The 18,117-nt window shown below is 43.6% G+C and overlaps 2 protein-coding genes and 1 long non-coding RNA gene across 7 annotated transcripts in view; 2 read left to right on the forward strand and 1 right to left on the reverse strand.

Annotated features, from left to right (window-relative positions):
- Positions 1-6,951, reverse strand: part of tnks.S (tankyrase, TRF1-interacting ankyrin-related ADP-ribose polymerase S homeolog) — a 128,408-nt gene extending 121,457 nt beyond the window's left edge. For 3 of the 4 annotated variants that reach the window (XM_041582082.1, XM_041582077.1, XM_041582075.1), the window contains exon 1: positions 5,181-6,951. In XM_041582082.1, the coding sequence (XP_041438016.1) occupies positions 5,181-5,781 (601 nt within the window). In that variant the 5' untranslated portion in view covers positions 5,782-6,951. 4 annotated transcript variants of the gene reach the window in all.
- Positions 6,952-6,977: 26 nt separating this feature from the next.
- LOC121393323 lies at positions 6,978-9,659 on the forward strand. Its single transcript, XR_005960981.1, has 2 exons — positions 6,978-7,115; positions 9,086-9,659. It is a non-coding gene; the product is annotated as an uncharacterized LOC121393323 (long non-coding RNA).
- Positions 9,660-9,964: 305 nt separating this feature from the next.
- LOC108705455 lies at positions 9,965-16,398 on the forward strand. 2 transcript variants are annotated; one of them, XM_041561514.1, is made up of 4 exons: positions 9,965-10,788; positions 12,166-12,275; positions 15,620-15,935; positions 16,008-16,398. In XM_041561514.1, exons 1-4 carry the CDS (start codon positions 10,488-10,490, stop codon positions 16,088-16,090), a joined length of 810 nt encoding a protein of 269 aa, XP_041417448.1. In that variant the 5' UTR covers positions 9,965-10,487; the 3' UTR covers positions 16,091-16,398. The 2 variants fall into 2 exon arrangements, with proteins under 2 accessions (XP_041417448.1, XP_018097825.1); XM_018242336.2 differs by having other exon boundaries at positions 15,620-16,398.
- The last annotated feature ends 1,719 nt before the right edge of the window (positions 16,399-18,117 follow it).

Consider the following 18,117-nt stretch of genomic DNA (forward strand, 5'->3'; position numbering starts at 1 on the left):
TATGAGGTTGGAGGTTGTTTTCTTTGGAGAAACGAGGTTTGTAAGGGGACATAATTACTCTTTATTATTACATTAAAGGACATTATAGTGGGAGATCTTTTTTTCCATAAAATGGATCATCGGACCAGAGACCACCACTTTAGACTAGAGGGAAAAGAACGTTCATAGCAGCATAGGTAGTTCTTCACAGTGAAGACAATGAGGTTGTGATGGCTGTTTCTGTTAAAACCTTCAAGAGGGGCTTGGATGATTTCTTGGACAAACATAATTTCCAAGATTATAGTGATACTGAAATCTACAATTATTATAGATATTGGTGTGGGTGTGTGTAGGTATGTGCGCTGGGTTTCATTTGGATTTAACTATGTAACCAGGTGCAACACAAAACACAAAGCAAGCTTGTCAAACCCATTATTAAGAAAATGTTAAAATACAAACATTCAATACGTCCTATTTAAGCAAACAATTTCCATTACAAATATCTATACTGCATATAGTACCATCAATTTAATGAGAACTAATTTATGACTCCAAATTGTAGAAATCCCAATTGTAGAAATTCATACCAATACTACAATAATTTGGCTTGGACAGAAAAAAAGATTACAAGGGAACAGCACCCAATTTTTAGGGGTGGGATGAGAAAAAAAATATATAATTTTAAGCACCTTTCCAATACATGTAAAGAAAACAACGTCAATGTTATTTCAAATGCAAAAAGTACTGAAAACATTTACTTGAGTGTACTTACTCAGTCCATACCCAACCCTAAACCACAATAGTTCATCAAATTTACACCCAACTAGTGGTCAAACCACGGGTCACCACGGGTTTCGAGTCAACACAAACATCACTATACTCCAGTATTACTGTGGCCTTATGTTTGGAATCACTCTCCTGTTTAAGGGCAATGAAACGTTGAGTTTTGCCTGCAGCATTTTAACGGGGCTAGAAATTGCTAAAAAAATGCCATGTCATAGGGGGATACTAAGAATTGCCTTTCCTTAAACACTCATAAATTCAAAAATACATTTGTATGCATTTGTATGCATTTTTCAATAGTGTTCATAGCATTTGTTCAATTTTCTTTTTTTTTGCAAATATACCTGATTCCACAGATTGAAACTAAGATACAATTTCTCACAAACCTTAGGGTCACAATGTAGTGCAACCATTCACTAAGTCCCTCTGCTTTCCATAGGGGACTCAAGAAAGCAAAAGGACCTCAAATCCAACGATCAGATCACAGTCACAAGGTGAAAGAGGGGCTGGGTCACACTGTGAGAGTTAAAGTGGGTTGGGCTCTATTTTGGACCTTTTAGGATAATGAGTTTTTAATAATAGATTTCACACTTAGATATCATTAATCCATTCTCTTTTAAAGTCCAAATCAAAAACAAAATAAAATACAAAATTCTATAACCTAAAAAAGTTGTGGACTGGGCAATTTTTACAGAATCTTATGAATAATTGCCATTTGATATAAATATGCCTGTTGTAGCAGATGGTGAAATAGAAAACAGTTCAGATTCTGTGACCTGCAAACAGAGACCCACCCTGTTTCCTTTCCCCTGCTTCCTTTTATTGAACAACACTAGTATATGAACTGCATATTGTTTAAAGGAAAAATGTACTTGGCCCATAACTATTGAATTTATACTAAAACACAACCAGCACTGAATAATAATATAAAGAAAAATGCTTAATCCCTAAAATAGGGGAAACTGGAATACAGGAAACCATTTACTGAAGAACGATACCCCCTACAATACAAGCATATTCATATTGTGTATGTTTTTTTATTTCATTTCATTCAGCTGTTTAAAAACAAATATTAGCTGTACAGATAGTCCTATAAGTTCCAACATGGGCTGAGGTGATAGAGGTACAAACCAGCATGAACAATTATCAGTCATTTACAGTAATATGTTAAAACAAGATTCAAATTACCATCTGGAAGCATCAATAATATATATTACACTATACTCAAAAGGTTAGAGAGCAGGGAAGAAAAAACAAAGGGTGGTTAGGAAAGAAAAGCATTTACTGTGGCCAAATAACAAATGCTCTTCTGTAGCTAACTTGGGTTCAAAGAAAGTTCCCAGGGGGACCACATTCTAAAAAAATCAGGGTATTTTATTCTGTATGTGAGCTAGACCATATTTAAACTGCACGATACTTAAAGAGGAACTAAAATGTAAAATCACTAGGGGAGTGCCAAAAGATAAGGCCAGGGGTGTCCAACCTGCGGCCCAGGATGGATATGAATGCGGCCCAGCTTGAAGGAGAGAGAAAAGGAAGAAAAGGGAAAAATAAGAAATAAATGTATGGAAATACAGAGAAAACGAGAGTGAAATAACACTTTGTGCTCTCCAGACCAGACACATTAACCACCTCAGTCTGTGTCTTGTTAGGAACAGGCTTACTATGCCAGGTTGTAACAATGTGGTGACCTATGGAGTAGGGAGGATGGGAGACTCTGCCCATTGCCCAGTTAGTAATAATAATATAATAATAAGTCTTTTTAATATCCAGGTGTCTCATATTCCAATATATAGCTCCATCTGGTTATCCAACTGGTATTGTAGTTCTTTTCGGTTTATTTTCTTTAATTTTACAAATCAAGTGTTTGTGTATTTCATGTGTGGCCCCAGACAATTTTTCTTTTTCCAGTGCGGCCCAGAGAAGCCAAAAGGTTGGACACACCTGGATTAGGCAGCGATTAAAATTGCTTTTCTGATACCCTGGACAGGTGGTCCCGTTTGCTAAAATCAGCACCAACGCAGTGTATTTCTGCAGAAGTGCCTTGTCACCATTATTCTCTGAATTCTTCTATCCTATTTTCATTTTGGTTAGGCCAGGCACATGCACAGTAGCTGGCTTTTTCACTCTGGTGTGCATGCCTATGTCCGTAGAATGACGTCAGAAGAGTAAGAAAGGTTGCACCACAGAACTTTAGCAGAAATACCCTGGGCCAGAGCAGTTTTCCACTAACAGGAGCACCAGCCCAGGGTAGCAGGTAAGCTATTACACACACTGGGGGTTGCCAAACATTTGGCACCTCCCCAATGATTGGTACTTTAGTTCTCCTTTAACTCTCTGTTTTGCATCCAAGAGGAAAGGAATGCTGTGTGACTTAAAATTCAAAATACTCAAAATGAGTTACCCACGTGTGACAAAACTACGTGATACTCAGGTCATTAGTCAGGCGTTTCAATCAATGGGCTGATAACCAGGTGCGGTGTTAGTCAGGGCCTAATGCAATGATATAAACCACAAAAGTATCACTTAGACCCAGCAGTTTGATTGCCTACCCCTAATTATCATCCCACTGACTGAAACACCTTCAAACGAGTTTGAGGCATTCCTAGGACTTGATAAAAAACAGATAACATTTTTTTTATTAATACAATGAATAACATTTTTTGTAATATCTATGCAGAAATATTTCAAAAGCTTTGACAACTTTTGTGTGCTTTAATACAAATGAATTACTGGGGGTTGCCAAAAGTTAGGCACCCGAAAGTGATACATACTTACAGTACCTCAAACCCCAGGCCGGTGTCCCTATCAGGATAAAACTGCACCGGTCTGGGGGTCCTTCCAGCGAACACCACGGATCGATCTCCTTCCTTCTTCTTACTTCCAATTTCCCGGGGCAGACACATGCAGTCGAACGAAAAAGCCGACTTTGTTGTGCAACGGCGTGAAGAAAGAAGAAGAAGGTAGGCAATCGCTCTGTGGTGCTTGATGGAAGGAACCCAAGACCGGTGCAGTTTTCTCCTGATAGGAGCACCGGGCCAGGGTGTGAGGTTCAAAGGACAAAAAAAGATGCGGTACGCATCAGAGCTCACCCGGATTAGCTGTGTCTGTCTGGTCGCAGCCTGTGCGAGACTCCGGTTACTTCGTGCCGGCATCCATTGCAGAATTCAACATGCTCTCGCGTATTCGGCGCAGATCCAGGACATCACAAAGACAACAGCGTTAAATGCAAGATTCAGGCTTTATTTCATCATACACACAGGTAAGGGTTTTGGCGGTGGGTGTGCAGGCTGACTTACGCGTTTCTGAGGAAGTGCCAGTGGATCCGGCAAGAAACGCGTAAGTCAGCCTGCACACCCACCGCCAAAACCCTTACCTGTGTGTATGATGAAATAAAGCCTGAATCTTGCATTTAACGCTGTTGTCTTTGTGATGTCCTGGATCTGCGTCGAATACGCGAGAGCATGTTGAATTCTGCAGGGTGTGAGGTAAGTATATTCAATCACTTGGGGGTGCCTAGCTTTTTGACACCTAGCTTTTGGCACCCCCAAGTAAATAGAGCTTTCTTTCTCCTTTAAGGGGAAGTTACTAGAGACAGTACCATTCCCACAATCGCATGTGCTTAAAGGGGAACTCCGGCTTCCAAACCAAAATAAAGAGGCCCACATAACACAGAAACCCCTAATATACCCATCACAGTTACTGGTTTCTTCAAAAAGTATGAATACATGCCATTTTCTATGCTGAAATCCAGCTGTTCTGTATCTTTAATAAAATCACGTGTGCAGGGAATTGTGGGGTTTGGAGGATGCAAGCAGAGGACGGCTGGCTGCCAATACAAAGTAACAGTAGTCAGCCAGCTAAGCAAAGTAGTCAGAAAGATCAGCAGGAGAGCAGGGGGCCGAACTGTCAGAAACCATTAAAAACCATGTATGATGGCCAGAAACAACTACATCTAGCCAAAACCACACAATAATGGCTTTAAAATTTAAAGCCATTATTGTGTGGTTTTGGCTAGATGTAGTTGTTTCTGGCCATCATACATGTTTTTTACCATTCAGTACAAGCACAAAAGTGTCTAACACTATTATTGTTTTTTTTTCTCACAAACTAATAAGTTTTGCTAAACATCACACTGTGTTTTCAGAGAGAAATACAAAATGTATATTTTATGCTACAGAATCCTTTTAAGGTACACAAGTGTTCCAGTGCAAAGGTATAAAACTAGAGACATACACACAGCAGCAAATAATGTAATGCTCAGGCACAAAGCTGTCAAATGGTGATAAGTGAGCACCAGTAACTTTATAGACAAGGCCACCCTGGGTGGAACAAAATCCCACTGCGGAGAGTTGGAACAATAACGTGTCATATAATTGGAAACATTGCTAAAATGTTTATTATAGCTGCTGTCTGACCTGCTGCAAAGTGGAGTGGAGTGGATTTTCTCCCAGCCATATCCTTAGCGTTGACATTTCCTGGTTCCAGAAGCCTCCTCACCCGGGAAACGTCTCCGTTCCTGCAGGCTTCAAACAATTCACGAAAGGCACCGCTGACTGCGCTTAAAGGGCCCCCGGGACCTATCCCAATGCTGCTCACTCCGCCTATCACTCCACTCTCAGGACTCTCACTGGGGCTGCCCCCGGAGGACAGGCTATTACTGGATGGGGAAGAACTGGAACTGCTGCTGCCAGAACTAGGAGCAGGGGGCAACGAGGAGGAAATTGGAGACAATATATTCGCTGCCTCCCCCGGCGGCGGGGAAAGAGGCCTCGGAGTGATTGCAGGCTGAGGAGCTGCTTCCCCCTCGGGTTGAGAGTCCGGGCCTTGACGAGATAAGCTCAGGGCATTTGACTCTGGGCTGTGAGGAGGAGACAAACAAGAGGCCGCTCTCCTACAAGAAGGAGACAGCGGCGGGTAAGCTGGAGGAAGTGGAAAAGCGGAGGGCGGCTGACTGGACTGTCCGACTGCTGCTGCAGGAACTTGTTGCTGCTGGGAGCGTCTCGAAGGCGCCGCCATCTCGCCCTCAATACCCAGAGTGGATACTTGTTCTCTACCGTAGGTCTGGCGGTGGGGAGCAGAACCCCCTCACCTCAGAAATACCAAACGACAGGATACCTGGCGTAACTCACTACCCTCTCTATGGTAAAGCCTGGCACATAGGGCCAACTAACTAGGGCACAAGAAGCGGTACATGACGTCAGGTGGAAGAGACGTTCTAAAACGCAAAGTAAACAAAGTCCCACATAATGGGAAAGAAGGAACTGGGAGGGCCTTGTGATTGGCAGGATCTTGGGCTTGGTGATGTAATGACGTACGTAACTTGTTTGCATTTAGTGATTGGTAGAAGAGCTACCAATACGGGTATGTCTACGGTTAAAGGGCCAGTAACACCTTTTAGAGAACCCAGTCCCAGTCAATGTACTTACATTACTAACATCCAATATGCAGCTGCATCATGCTTCCTAGTAAGGAAAGTCAAAAAAATGGAAACCACAGTTTTCCAAGGGGCCCCACCATCTTGCAGCAGTAGAAAAGCTTATTTTTCCCTGCCTGCGGCCACTGTGAGTCTCTTCCTGTTCTTTGGGTTGCGAGTTCCTGGTTTGTGACGTCACTTCCGGAAGTGACGTCACCTAGCAACCACTAGTTACCCCTAAGCGTCTTCCACACTGTCAGTGTGGTCTTATCTGTTCCAACACTGTTCCCCTCAACCGATCCTTTCATGCAGCCATTTAATTTGTGCCTCTCCCCCCCCAGCCCTTACATGATTTTCAGCAGCAGCCCGTTCCGTATGTCTGTCTCTCCCCCTGCCCTTACGTTTGTCTGCCTCTCCCCCCTGCCCTTCCGTGATCTTCTGCAGCAGCCTTTCGTTTGTCTGCCTCTTCCCCTGCCCTTCCGTTTGTCAGCCTCTCCCCCCAGCCCTTACATGATCTTCTGCAGCAGCCTTTCGTTTGTCTGCCTCTCCCCCTGCCCTTCCGTTTGTCTGCCTCTCCCCCCCTGCCCTTCTGTGATCTTCTGCAGCAGCCTTTCGTTTGTCTGCCTCTCCTCCTGCCCTTCCGTTTGTCTGCCTCTCCCCTCCTGCGATGAGCTGCAGCAGGCAGCAGCTTTTTGATGTGTGCCTCTACCAGCACATAAGAGGAGAATATCACCATCTGAATCCTCTGCTGTCTGCCTTAAAAATGAAGCCGCTTCCGGGTTCAGTCCTGAACCGGAAGTCATGTGAGTTGGAGAGCTGTCGGGGACGCGCACATAGGACAGAGCTGCAGCTGCTGATCACCGTTTCGCCTGTTTTCAAAATGTATTGTACAACATGGAGGCAATTTTTATTGGTGAATTTTTAAGTTAAACCCAAGGTAAATATGGAACATGCAGTAGGATATGGGTATAATTTGGAGGGTATAGTTTTGATTTTTTAAATAAAAAAAATTGGTGTTACTGGTCCTTTAATTTTGTCGCACAGTTTGTGTTTTCTTTTGTAAGAGCTTTATTGACAATAAAACAATGAGGTTCGGGAAAGCTTCTAAACTTTGCCAAGGCGTTTATGAAGGTGGCCTCGTTTTCTCAAATACAAAAAAAGGGGATTGTGGGAGCACTCCTAAGGCTAAGTTAAAATGTGTTCAAGTGCAATGGAAGTGCTACTGACTTGGCCAATTAATCAATGCACATTCCCTGGTCCCCTGTCTAAGTAATTCAGTATATATGCAAGTTCATTTGTTTATAAAAACAGTTTTTGTTACAAAGTTATGATCATAAAGTTGATAAGCCACCATACCACGTCAAGGTAAACCCCACACAGTGGTCCCTAACTTGTTTACCTCTGGTCATAGTATAAAAGGTCTTGTACCATGGGCGTCCACAAATAGGGGCAAAGGAGGGCACTTCCCCCCCCCCTTGGAGTCTCTGACCTAACCTGAAGCTGTTTCAAGCCACTGCCTGTAGATATGCTCTCAGCGTCTAAGTCCCGGTACAACTGAACACCAATTGGGTAGGCTAGAGGGATCGACCCAGCAGTATAGCCAATCACTGTGCAGCTGTACACGATTGGATAGACTGGAAGGATAAACGATGCATACTAGCCAATCCCTGTGCAGCTGTACCGGGACTTAGACTGAGGGGAAGATAAGCAGTTTGTGCAGGCAGCACCAGGCTTGGAATAAGGTAATAGCACTAAAGTTTATTGTCAGTGAAAGCTCCAGATTTGTCCTAATCTTCTAATGTCTTGTGTGTGTCTGCCATGTACATGTGTGTGTTTTACTTAGTTTATCTGATTCTACATTTGTGTGTTTGGACCTGACCCAGATCTCTTTGTGCCGCCGCCTAATGAATTGTGTATTAGTGTGTGTGTTTGCTAAGTATTGTAACAATTTCTCTACTTGTGCAACTGTGCAGTGCCTTTATAAGCCTATAAGTATGTATGTGTGTGTGTATATTTGTGTGTTTGTATGAGCGTGTGTGTATATATATATATATAAATATATAGATATATATATGTTTGTGTGTGTGTGTGTATATATATATGGAACTCCGAGGTAACTTCTAATATCATCATATTTTACAATTGGGGGTACTTTATTTATTATAATACACAAATTTCAGTGAGTCATGTGTGTGTGTGTGTATATGAGTGGGTTTGTGCACCTGCCTGAGTCCCTGATTGGTTAAAGGACCCGCACCATATTTATTATCCCATGAGATCTGAGAGATCTTTACAACTGCCACTGTGTATCAATCCTGCCTTATCTTCTAGGGCAGGGGTGTCCAAACTTTTTTCACCAAGGGCCATATGCGGTAAAATACACAAACAGCCGGGCCACTCACTCGAGGTGAAGTACGTATTGCCTCACCTGGTTTATTTAAGGCACAAGGCTGCAGGCTGAGTTATACAGGGAACTCTGAGTATCACTCATGTATTGTAAGGGATAATGTACCCCCTACTGTAAATGATAAGGATATTAGAAGTCACTGAGGGGTTGTTCTGTGACCATATAAAGACACAAGGCTGCAGGCTGAGTTATACAGGGAACTCTGAGTATCACTCATGTATTATAAGGGATAATGTACCCCCTACTGTAAATGATAAGGATATTAGAAGTCACTGAGGGGTTGTTCTGTGACCATATAAAGACACAAGGCTGCAGGCCAAGTTATACAGGGAACTCTTGAGTATCACTCATGTATTATAAGGGATAATGTACCCCCTACTGAAAATGATAAGGATATTAGAAGTCACTGAGTGGTTGTTATGTGACCATATAGTTAAAAGCTCTTTACAATTCAAAGCCAGGCACATTTCAAATTTTGGCAATACTGGGTTAATTAACAGAGCAGTGGGCGCATTCCAAGAGGCAGACCAGAAGATATGAGGGGGAGCTGTGACCACTGTCTTCCTTGAAATATACAGCAGCCTGTGCAGGAAGAAAAGAAGCTAGTTATTTCTAAGCAGCGTGGGTCTCCTACACAGTATGTGCGCCTGTAGCGTGTTCCCAGGGAGAGAATGAATCCTTGCGCCTGCTTCCTCCAACTCACTGTGACGTATTGTGGCAGGCGGAGGCTCCTGCTTCTGTGCTGGAAGATTTTAAATATGGTGCCTGTAAAAGAGATTTGGAGGAGAACCGCAGGATATAAATGACCATGCAAGGTGACGGATTCTTTCAGTTTAACCCACTGATTGTTGTATAACAGGGAGTTTTAGAAACAGGGGCAGGTTTTTTAATTTAAAGGTTTACAATGTGCGGGCCATATTCTGTTATATTTTTGGAATTTGCTGCGGGCCAATTAAAAATGGATCGTGGGCTGCAGTTGGCCCGCGGGCCGTCGTTTGGACACCCCTGTTCTAGGGGCATTATTAATGGAATTTTCATTTGACAGTGGCAGGCAGTGAGAGCAGAAGAAGAGCTCAACCCGCACCTGCCCGCCACCCACAGAGAAGAGTGCGAGGTCGGCCCAAACCCGCGGGTACCTGGCCGGCCCGCACATTACTACTGTGAGGTATTTAGGTCTATTATATACAGAGCTGGCTCTATTACCACATGTAAACATTAAATAAACCCAATAGTCTGGTTTCACTTCTGGTAAAGAGGGATTATATCTTATTATGGATCAAGTACAAGGTACTGTTTTATTATTACAGAGAAAAGGTAACTTTTTAAAAATTTGAATTATTTGGATTCAATAGAGTCTATGGGAGATTGCCTTTCCACAATTTGGAGCTTTCTGGATAACGGGTTTCCTGATAACAGATCCCATAACTTTGGCTAAAATATGTAAGCTCACGTGCCATATCAAGGCTCCTCATTGTACGTCCTACACTATCTATTAGCATTATAAGTTTATATACCCTTAACTCAGGAGCTCTAATGAGAAAGCAGGGAACTTTTAAGCCCCAGCCAATTAATATAAGTTTTAATATATGTTTTAAAGGCCAAATGGCAGCTAAAGGCCATATTTAACTACAATCTTTACACGAAACACAGAAAGAAATCGCCATTAATAATTATATTTCTTGTTGATGCTGATGATTTATATCAGACTTGCCCTGATACACGGCTGCACATGTGACCGTATAGTGCACATGCCACTGTGACAGTTGGTCACAGCTCAGTCTTGTACAGTTAGTGACAGTTGGTCTCAGTACATGGTTTGACTCAGACCAGCGTGCATCTCACTGCGTTTGCAAAGCATCTGCTTGCATTTTTTTTTCCTTGTGGAAAGCGAATTCCCCAATTATGGGAGATAAATTGCCTCCAGCGATGGAGAAGAGTACTCCTCCAATAAGGAGTGAGGAAAAGCAACAACTTTTTGCTGCTACTAAGGCAGAGATGGAAAAGGAGAAGGGGGATACCATCAAGGTGAAGAGAAAGATGGACATCAGCGCTGAAAAGGAAAGTGGGAGAAAAAGGAAGAAAAAGGTGAAACATCGGTGCAGTGACAACATCAAGGAGGAGGATAATACGGAAAAAGAAAAGAAGAAAGAAAAGAAGGAAAGAAAAAGACCCCGAAATGATGAGGACCCCATCAAAACAGAGGGTAATTAAAAACAAGTCATTTTAAACGAAGTTGGGATGCTGCTATTATGTATTTATGGGTAAACAGCACAGTTTGTTATGTGGATTTTAATGAAAGCCTGGGGGGGGGGCTAAACCTTTTTTAAAGAAAATATATAGATCGGCCTAATTTGTCTGTCTGTCTATCAATCTATCAAGCTAAATGTCTTTCAATCTTTGGACCTACAAGTTTCTCTGGTCAATATGTATGTCAGTTTGTAACTATAGCTGCCTGTCTGGAGTTTTTCCAACTGACTTCTGAGTGTATTAAAACTTACTTACAGGGACACTGAACCATCTCAACAGATTGTTTTGGTTGCTGTGTGGCTTTTTTCTAGTCAAAAGACTTCAAACCATAAAATAATATATTGAACATTTCCCATTTCTAATTACAGAAAGATCCATTATCTGGAAAACCCCAGGTCATGAGCATTCTGTATAACAGGTCCCATATCTGTAAAAGCATAGTTTCACTGCCCTCCCTTTCACTGCTCTTTCTTACCCCAAAAAAAAGGGAAAGTTGTGCTCACCACTAATTTTTAAACCATTAAGCGGGGGTGCAATGAGGCTGTGACCACAAAATACATATACACAAATACAAGAGATCCTCTGGACTCAAGCCATTATCAATATATTTAAGACATTGAGACATTTTGTGCATTTAGCTTCTAAAAAATGCCTTAGCCTTTAAACAAAACAGGGATTGTTTGTCCATATATTGCAAAATATTTATGCTTGCCAACTACGCCAAAGATTACTTTTTATTGTGTTATTACAGAGAAAAAGGAAATAATTTTTAAAATGTAGAATTATTTGATTTAAATGGAGTCTATAAGGGATAGCTTTCCCATAATCCATTCTGGATAATGGGTTTCTAAATAATGGATTCCATGCCTGTTTTATGTACCCTGTACAGGTATGGGACCTGTTATCCAGAATGGGACCTGAGGGGTTCCAGATAAATTTTCTTCTGAGCTTTCTGGATAATGGATTTCCGGATAATGGATTCCATACCTGTACTAACATTTTTAAAGATATTAGAAGTGACTTTGGAGTTAGTGGAGTTTAGCACTTTGCGTGCAGCTCCATTCTTTTATATGGTCACGTAACTCATTAAGTACATTATCTATTTTATATAGATTTATATACACATACACACTTATATCTATATGCTTACTGATAAATTATATACTTCTATCAAAGTATCTCTCATAAGCTAACCAGTATAGATTTTGTAAAATGTACTTATGTGGAAAGCTAAGTACAATCTCATATTAAATAAATGCCAATATGCACAAAGGAAACATTTTCCCAGTGTTTTCCACTTTAATTCTTTTTATATTTCTGCCTTTTTCCCTAGAAGCAGGAAGTGAGCAGAAGAGGCCCCACCAAGAAGAAGAAGTTCCTCTCCCTGTTGCAGTCAGCATGTGTCAGGTCCACGCATTGCTTGGGATTGGTTCATTTGGCAAAGTAAGTGATGGACATCTGGGAACTTTTTGTCAGAATCAGTTAGGGCCAACTGTCCCTAATAAGCCTGGAATTATAGGAAAGCCCCAGAAATGTTGGGAGGCAGCAGGTGGCAACTTTTTTTTTTTTTTTAACAGGTGTTCTTTTTATTGAATTTTCAAAAAAAGGGGGGGATACAGAAAGGAAGGGAAGGGGGAACAGATAAAATAAAGCAATAAAATAAAATAGTATTACAGCAGCAGTCGTAACCTCACATTCTGAACACAGTCAAAGCACAGCAATATATGTACCACACAGTTATGGCAAAGTTAACATATGTGTCTCCATCCAGACACCCCATATCCTATCAAACTTGTCAGGTTGCCCTCTGGCCTCATAGGTCAACTTTATTAGAGGCAGCATCTTATTAACATAGGCAAACCAGATCGCTTTCTTGGGAGGAGCAGGGGCCATCCAATGCAGTATAATTACCTTTTTAGCATAAAATAGCAATGTCCTCACCAGAACCCTGGTGTCATTGGCTGGACATGGACATGGATATGGTATCATATCATCTAACAGACCCAGGAGGCATATTTCTGGTTTCTTTAGAGGGGGGTAACTGCAATGTATCAACAATATAGCCTACTACCTTAGCCCAGTATCTAGCTGTTATAGGGCACGTCCATATCATATGCCAGAGAGAGCCATCATTATCTCCACACCTTTTACACAATGGAAGGGGTATTTTCCCCATTTGATGAAGTCTATTAGGGGTCAAGTAAATCCTCATTAAGAATTTGTACTGAATAAGTCTGTCCCTGGTGCTTATAAGGAACTGGTAAAGCCTATCCGTTACTTCCTCCCAGTGCTCTTCAGTCAAACTTGGGATATCAGCCCGCCACCAGGCCCGGACTGGCCATTTGTGAATACGGGCAAATGCCCGTTGGGCCGCTGCCCATGCCGTGTAAATGGGCCGCATTGACAGTGTGCGACTGTGCGATCTCTTGTGCGCAGGGCCCTTGCGCTTGGATGAAGAGAGAAATGTCATTTTGCAGGACCCGCACTAACATTTCCTACCAGTAGAGGGCGCGCAGCAGAAGTGAGCCGGAAACTGAAGAGCTGCACGGGGAAAACTTTGCAGTGCTTTTCAAACGCTCCAATGAAGGGATGAAGGGAAGGATGGAATTTTCTGCTGCTGTTCTGCATTTCCCCCCTTGCCCCCCTTGCCCCCCCCTCCAACTGTACAGAGAAAGGGCAGGTAAGAACAACTACTACCTGCTACTTAAAGTGATACTGACATGAATAAAAAAAAAAAAAATATATATATATATATATATATATATCTATGTATAATACTGTTCATCTAAAGTTATAGGTCATGTACATTTTGAAATCTGCACTGTGTGTGAGTTAGCTGTCTATTAATCTTATAAATGTTGCCTTATATGTTAGAAAAAAGTGTTTTTAGTTTATTTTTGGGAAAGAATTCTTCATTTGCGCCTGTGTAGTAACAAATTACAAGCAGTCTCGTGTCCTACAGATATATGTGTAGCAATAGCGATATGGAGCACACAGTGGTTAGGAGGAATTAAAACATTCTTTATTAGATATCCTTTAAAATCATCAGTACATTATGTGGATATGACTTCTCCCCCACACTTGACGCGTTTCGTGGCGTTTCGCCACTTCCTCAGATGCTTAGGTCTATGCTTATGCCTGTGCTTCTGAGGAAGTGGCAAGACGCCATGAAACGCGTCAACTCTGTTATGTCATAATACTGATAATATCACTGCACAGTTTAATTATTCACAGCAGTCTTGCCCTGCTTTATGGCAGCTGAGATTCTAACTATCTATGTGCAGTTTTCTATGCAGGACATGGCAGGCTTCGGGCATCTGTTCACAGGTTTTTATCTAATATTCCCCTGTATAATTGTGTCCAAGGAATGGATTAAAAAAACTTGCTCCCAATAAAGACTAATTATATCTTAGTTTGGCTCAAACTACTGTTTTATTATTACAGAGAAAATTAAATCTTTTAAACATTTGGATTGTTTGCATATAATGGAGTCTATGGGAGACGGCCTTTCCTAATTTGGAGCTTTCTGAAAAATGGGTTTCCAGATAACCAATCCAATACCTGAAGTGGGCTGCTTTGATTTTTTTTGCCAGGGCTGCTTTTTTCTCCCAGTCCGGCCCTGCCCGCCACTGACTGAAAAGGGAGCGGAACGGGGGGATTTGGAGGATTGCAGACAGGCATAGAGTCGGGAAACCATTTTAACTGGGTCCTCCTTCCTCAGTTGGACCAGAAGGGGGGGATCCCCCAATAAAAACTCCCCAGACCCGAATTGTGCCCTAAACATGTGTCTTAGCTGCAAATAACGATACATAGGAAGGTCTGGAACGCCCATCTGATCTCTCAACGGAACCATATCCATGAACCTCCCATTACTCACAATGTCCCCCAGGTATTTGACATTGTAATTCCCCAATTATGGGAGATAAATTGCCTCCAGAACCACATGGCCTCTGATGGAAGGAAGTGCTGGAGGTGTGAATTCCTCCAGAGAGGCAGCCTTGGGGACAGGATAGGGGATGGCGTTTTGAACGTTCTCAGAGCAACTAACCAAGCCGCATGAGGGGTTACCATGCAAGGGGGTAGTGTAGGCGAGTCCCTTGGTTTCCTGAGGATATAATTACTAAGGGCTTCTAGCGATCCCACTAGACGGGCTTGTAGAGGCACATTAGGATTACTCAAATCTTGCGTTAACCACCAGTTAATATAACTAAGCTGGCTAGCTATATAGTAGTCGTGAAAACTAGGGAGATTCAATCCTCCATTCGCAGACGTGGCCATTAGCTTGAGTGACGAGATTCTACGGGCTTTATTACACCAAAGAAAAGGGGTAATCAGAGCCTGTATGGCCTTACAGGTTTGTTTGGGTATAACCGTTGGGGAGTTATGAAATAGATAGAAGTACTTGGGTAGATAGAAGGTGGCAACTTTTTAAAATAATTATTTGTTCCTTGCTGCTGTGCTCCTGTTCATAAACTTTCATTCCAACGCTCTTGTCAGTGGCTAGATCTCTCATTCATGTTTATCTTCTACAGGTAGGATAAAGTGTAGATGCAAGCCATGTCTCACCATACTGTAAAAAGTGTAGTGGTCTAGGCTGAGGTTAATCCAGCCCCAAGGCATTTCCTTGTCCTTTAATATTTTGTATTAGAGTAATTACTAGTGGTGTCCAGTTTACGTTACATTTGTTACTGTAATATTAATTTCACTGCAACGTCAGCAGATGTACAGTATTATGAAGTTATTTTATTGTGACTGAAAATTAAGATAAATATTTTGTTTTACTGCAGGTGCCATCGGTGGATTTCGGCAAGACAATTGAAGAGCCGGAGTCTATAAAATACAAGATGTCTTCAGAATACCTCACGCCGTCATCCCAGTTGGAGGACCCAAGCCATTGTTGGACATCCAGTAATCTCTGCCATTCTCAGGCCCAACCAATGGCCATCAACTATCCATACCATCCGTCTCCATTTGGTCCTTTTGGCTTCTCCGTCCAGCCTTACACTGCATATTGGCCTCATGTCGGCTTCTACCAACAGCCTTTTCCATCAGTTCCTTATAATCTCCATCCTTTCCTTGGTCCTGTTATTAGACCTCCGCCAGTTCCAGTCATAGACCCAATTTCTCATAACCTGCCTCTTGATGTCATCAACACCCCTTGGCCCCCTCCGCCAGTTTCAGTCTTAGTCCCAGTTTATCATAACCTGCCTCTTGATGTCGTCAACACCCCTTGGCCTTTTCCATCACACCTGCAGTAACCATCGTCCTTTGGCTCTATCATTGGCCCTTAACATCTTGAGTCTCTGGCCTTTGTCACTTTTCCCTAACGCTTATTTTTGACCCTTTGTTGTTACTAACACTTGTTCTTTCCATCTACCTCTAGCCTTTTCCAATGGCTACTGTCTCTGGCCTATTACATTGGCCTTTTCCATCACTGTTTCTGCAGTGGCCCATTCAACCGCCTTTTACTTCTAGCCCTTACCACCGGGTACTGTCTCTGGCCCTCACCATCAGCCCCAACATTGGCCCATTCCATTGGCCTTTACCTCTAGCCCTTAACATTGGCTGCTGTCTCTGGCCCATTCCATCGGCCTTTACCTCTAGCCCATAATATCGGCTACTGTCTCTAGCCCACTCCACCGGCCCCAACACTTGCCCATTCCATCAGCCTTCACCTCTAGCCATTAACATCGGCTACTGTCTCTAGCCCACTCCACTGGCCCAAACACTGGCCCATTCCATCGACCTTCACCTCTAGCCCTTAACATCGGCTGCTGTCTCTGGCCCTTACCACCGGCCCCAACTCTGGCCCATTCCATCGGCCTTTACCTCTAGTCCATAACATCGGCTACTGTCTCTAGCCCATTCCACCGGCCCAAACACTGGCCCATTCCATCGGCCTTCACCTCTAGCCCATAAAATCAGCTACTGTCTCTAGCCCACTCCACCGGCCCAAACACTGGCCCATTCCATCAGCCTTCACCTCTAGCCATTAACATCGGCTACTGTCTCTAGCCCACTCCACCGGCCCCAACACTTGCCCATTCCATCGGCCTTCACCTCTAGCCCATAATATCGGCTACTGTCTCTAGGCCACTCCACCGGCCCAAACACTGGCCCATTCCATCGGCCTTCACCTCTAGCCCTTAACTTCGACTGCTGTCTCTGGCCCTCACCACCGGCCCCAACACTGGCCCATTTCATCTGCCTTTATCTCTAGCCCATAACATCGGCTACGGTGTCTAGCCCACTCCACCGGCCCCAACACTTGCCCATTCCATCGGCCTTCACCTCTAGCCATTAACATCGGCTACTGCCTCTAGCCCACTCCACCGGCCCCAACACTTGCCCATTCCATCGGCCTTCACCTCTAGCCATTAACATCGGCTACTGTCTCTAGCCCACTCCACTGGCCCAAACACTGGCCCATTCCATCGGCCTTCACCTCTAGCCCTTAACATCGGCTGCTGTCTCTGGCCCTTACCACCGGCCCCAACACTGGCCCATTCCATCGGCCTTTACCTCTAGTCCATAACATCGGCTACTGTCTCTAGCCCATTCCACCGGCCCAAACACTGGCCCATTCCATCGGCCTTCACCTCTAGCCCATAAGATCAGCTACTGTCTCTAGCCCACTCCACCGGCCCAAACACTGGCCCATTCCATCAGCCTTCACCTCTAGCCATTAACATCGGCTACTGTCTCTAGCCCACTCCACCGGCCCCAACACTTGCCCATTCCATCGGCCTTCACCTCTAGCCATTAACATCGGCTACTGTCTCTAGCCCACTCCACCGGCCCCAACACTTGCCCATTCCATCGGTCTTCACCTCTAGCCATTAACATCGGCTACTGTCTCTAGCCCACTCCACCAGCCCCAACACTGGCCCATTCCATCGGCCTTCACCTCTAGCCATTAACATCGGCTACTGTCTCTAGCCCACTCCACCGGCCCAAACACTGGCCCATTCCATCGGCCTTCACCTCTAGCCCTTAACATCGGCTGCTGTCTCTGGCCCTTACCACCGGCCCCAACACTGGCCCATTCCATCGGCCTTTACCTCTAGTCCATAACATCGGCTACTGTCTCTAGCCCACTCCACCGGCCCAAACACTGGCCCATTCCATCAGCCTTCACTTCTAGCCCTTAACATCGGCTGCTGTCTCTGGCCCTCACCACCGGCCCCAACACTAGCCCATTCCATCGGTCTTCACCTCTAGCCATTAACATCGGCTACTGTCTCTAGCCCACTCCACCAGCCCCAACACTGGCCCATTCCATCGG

This window comes from Xenopus laevis, chromosome 1L, assembly GCF_017654675.1.
Source record: "Xenopus laevis strain J_2021 chromosome 1L, Xenopus_laevis_v10.1, whole genome shotgun sequence".
In the NCBI taxonomy this organism is placed as follows: Eukaryota; Metazoa; Chordata; class Amphibia; order Anura; family Pipidae; genus Xenopus; species Xenopus laevis.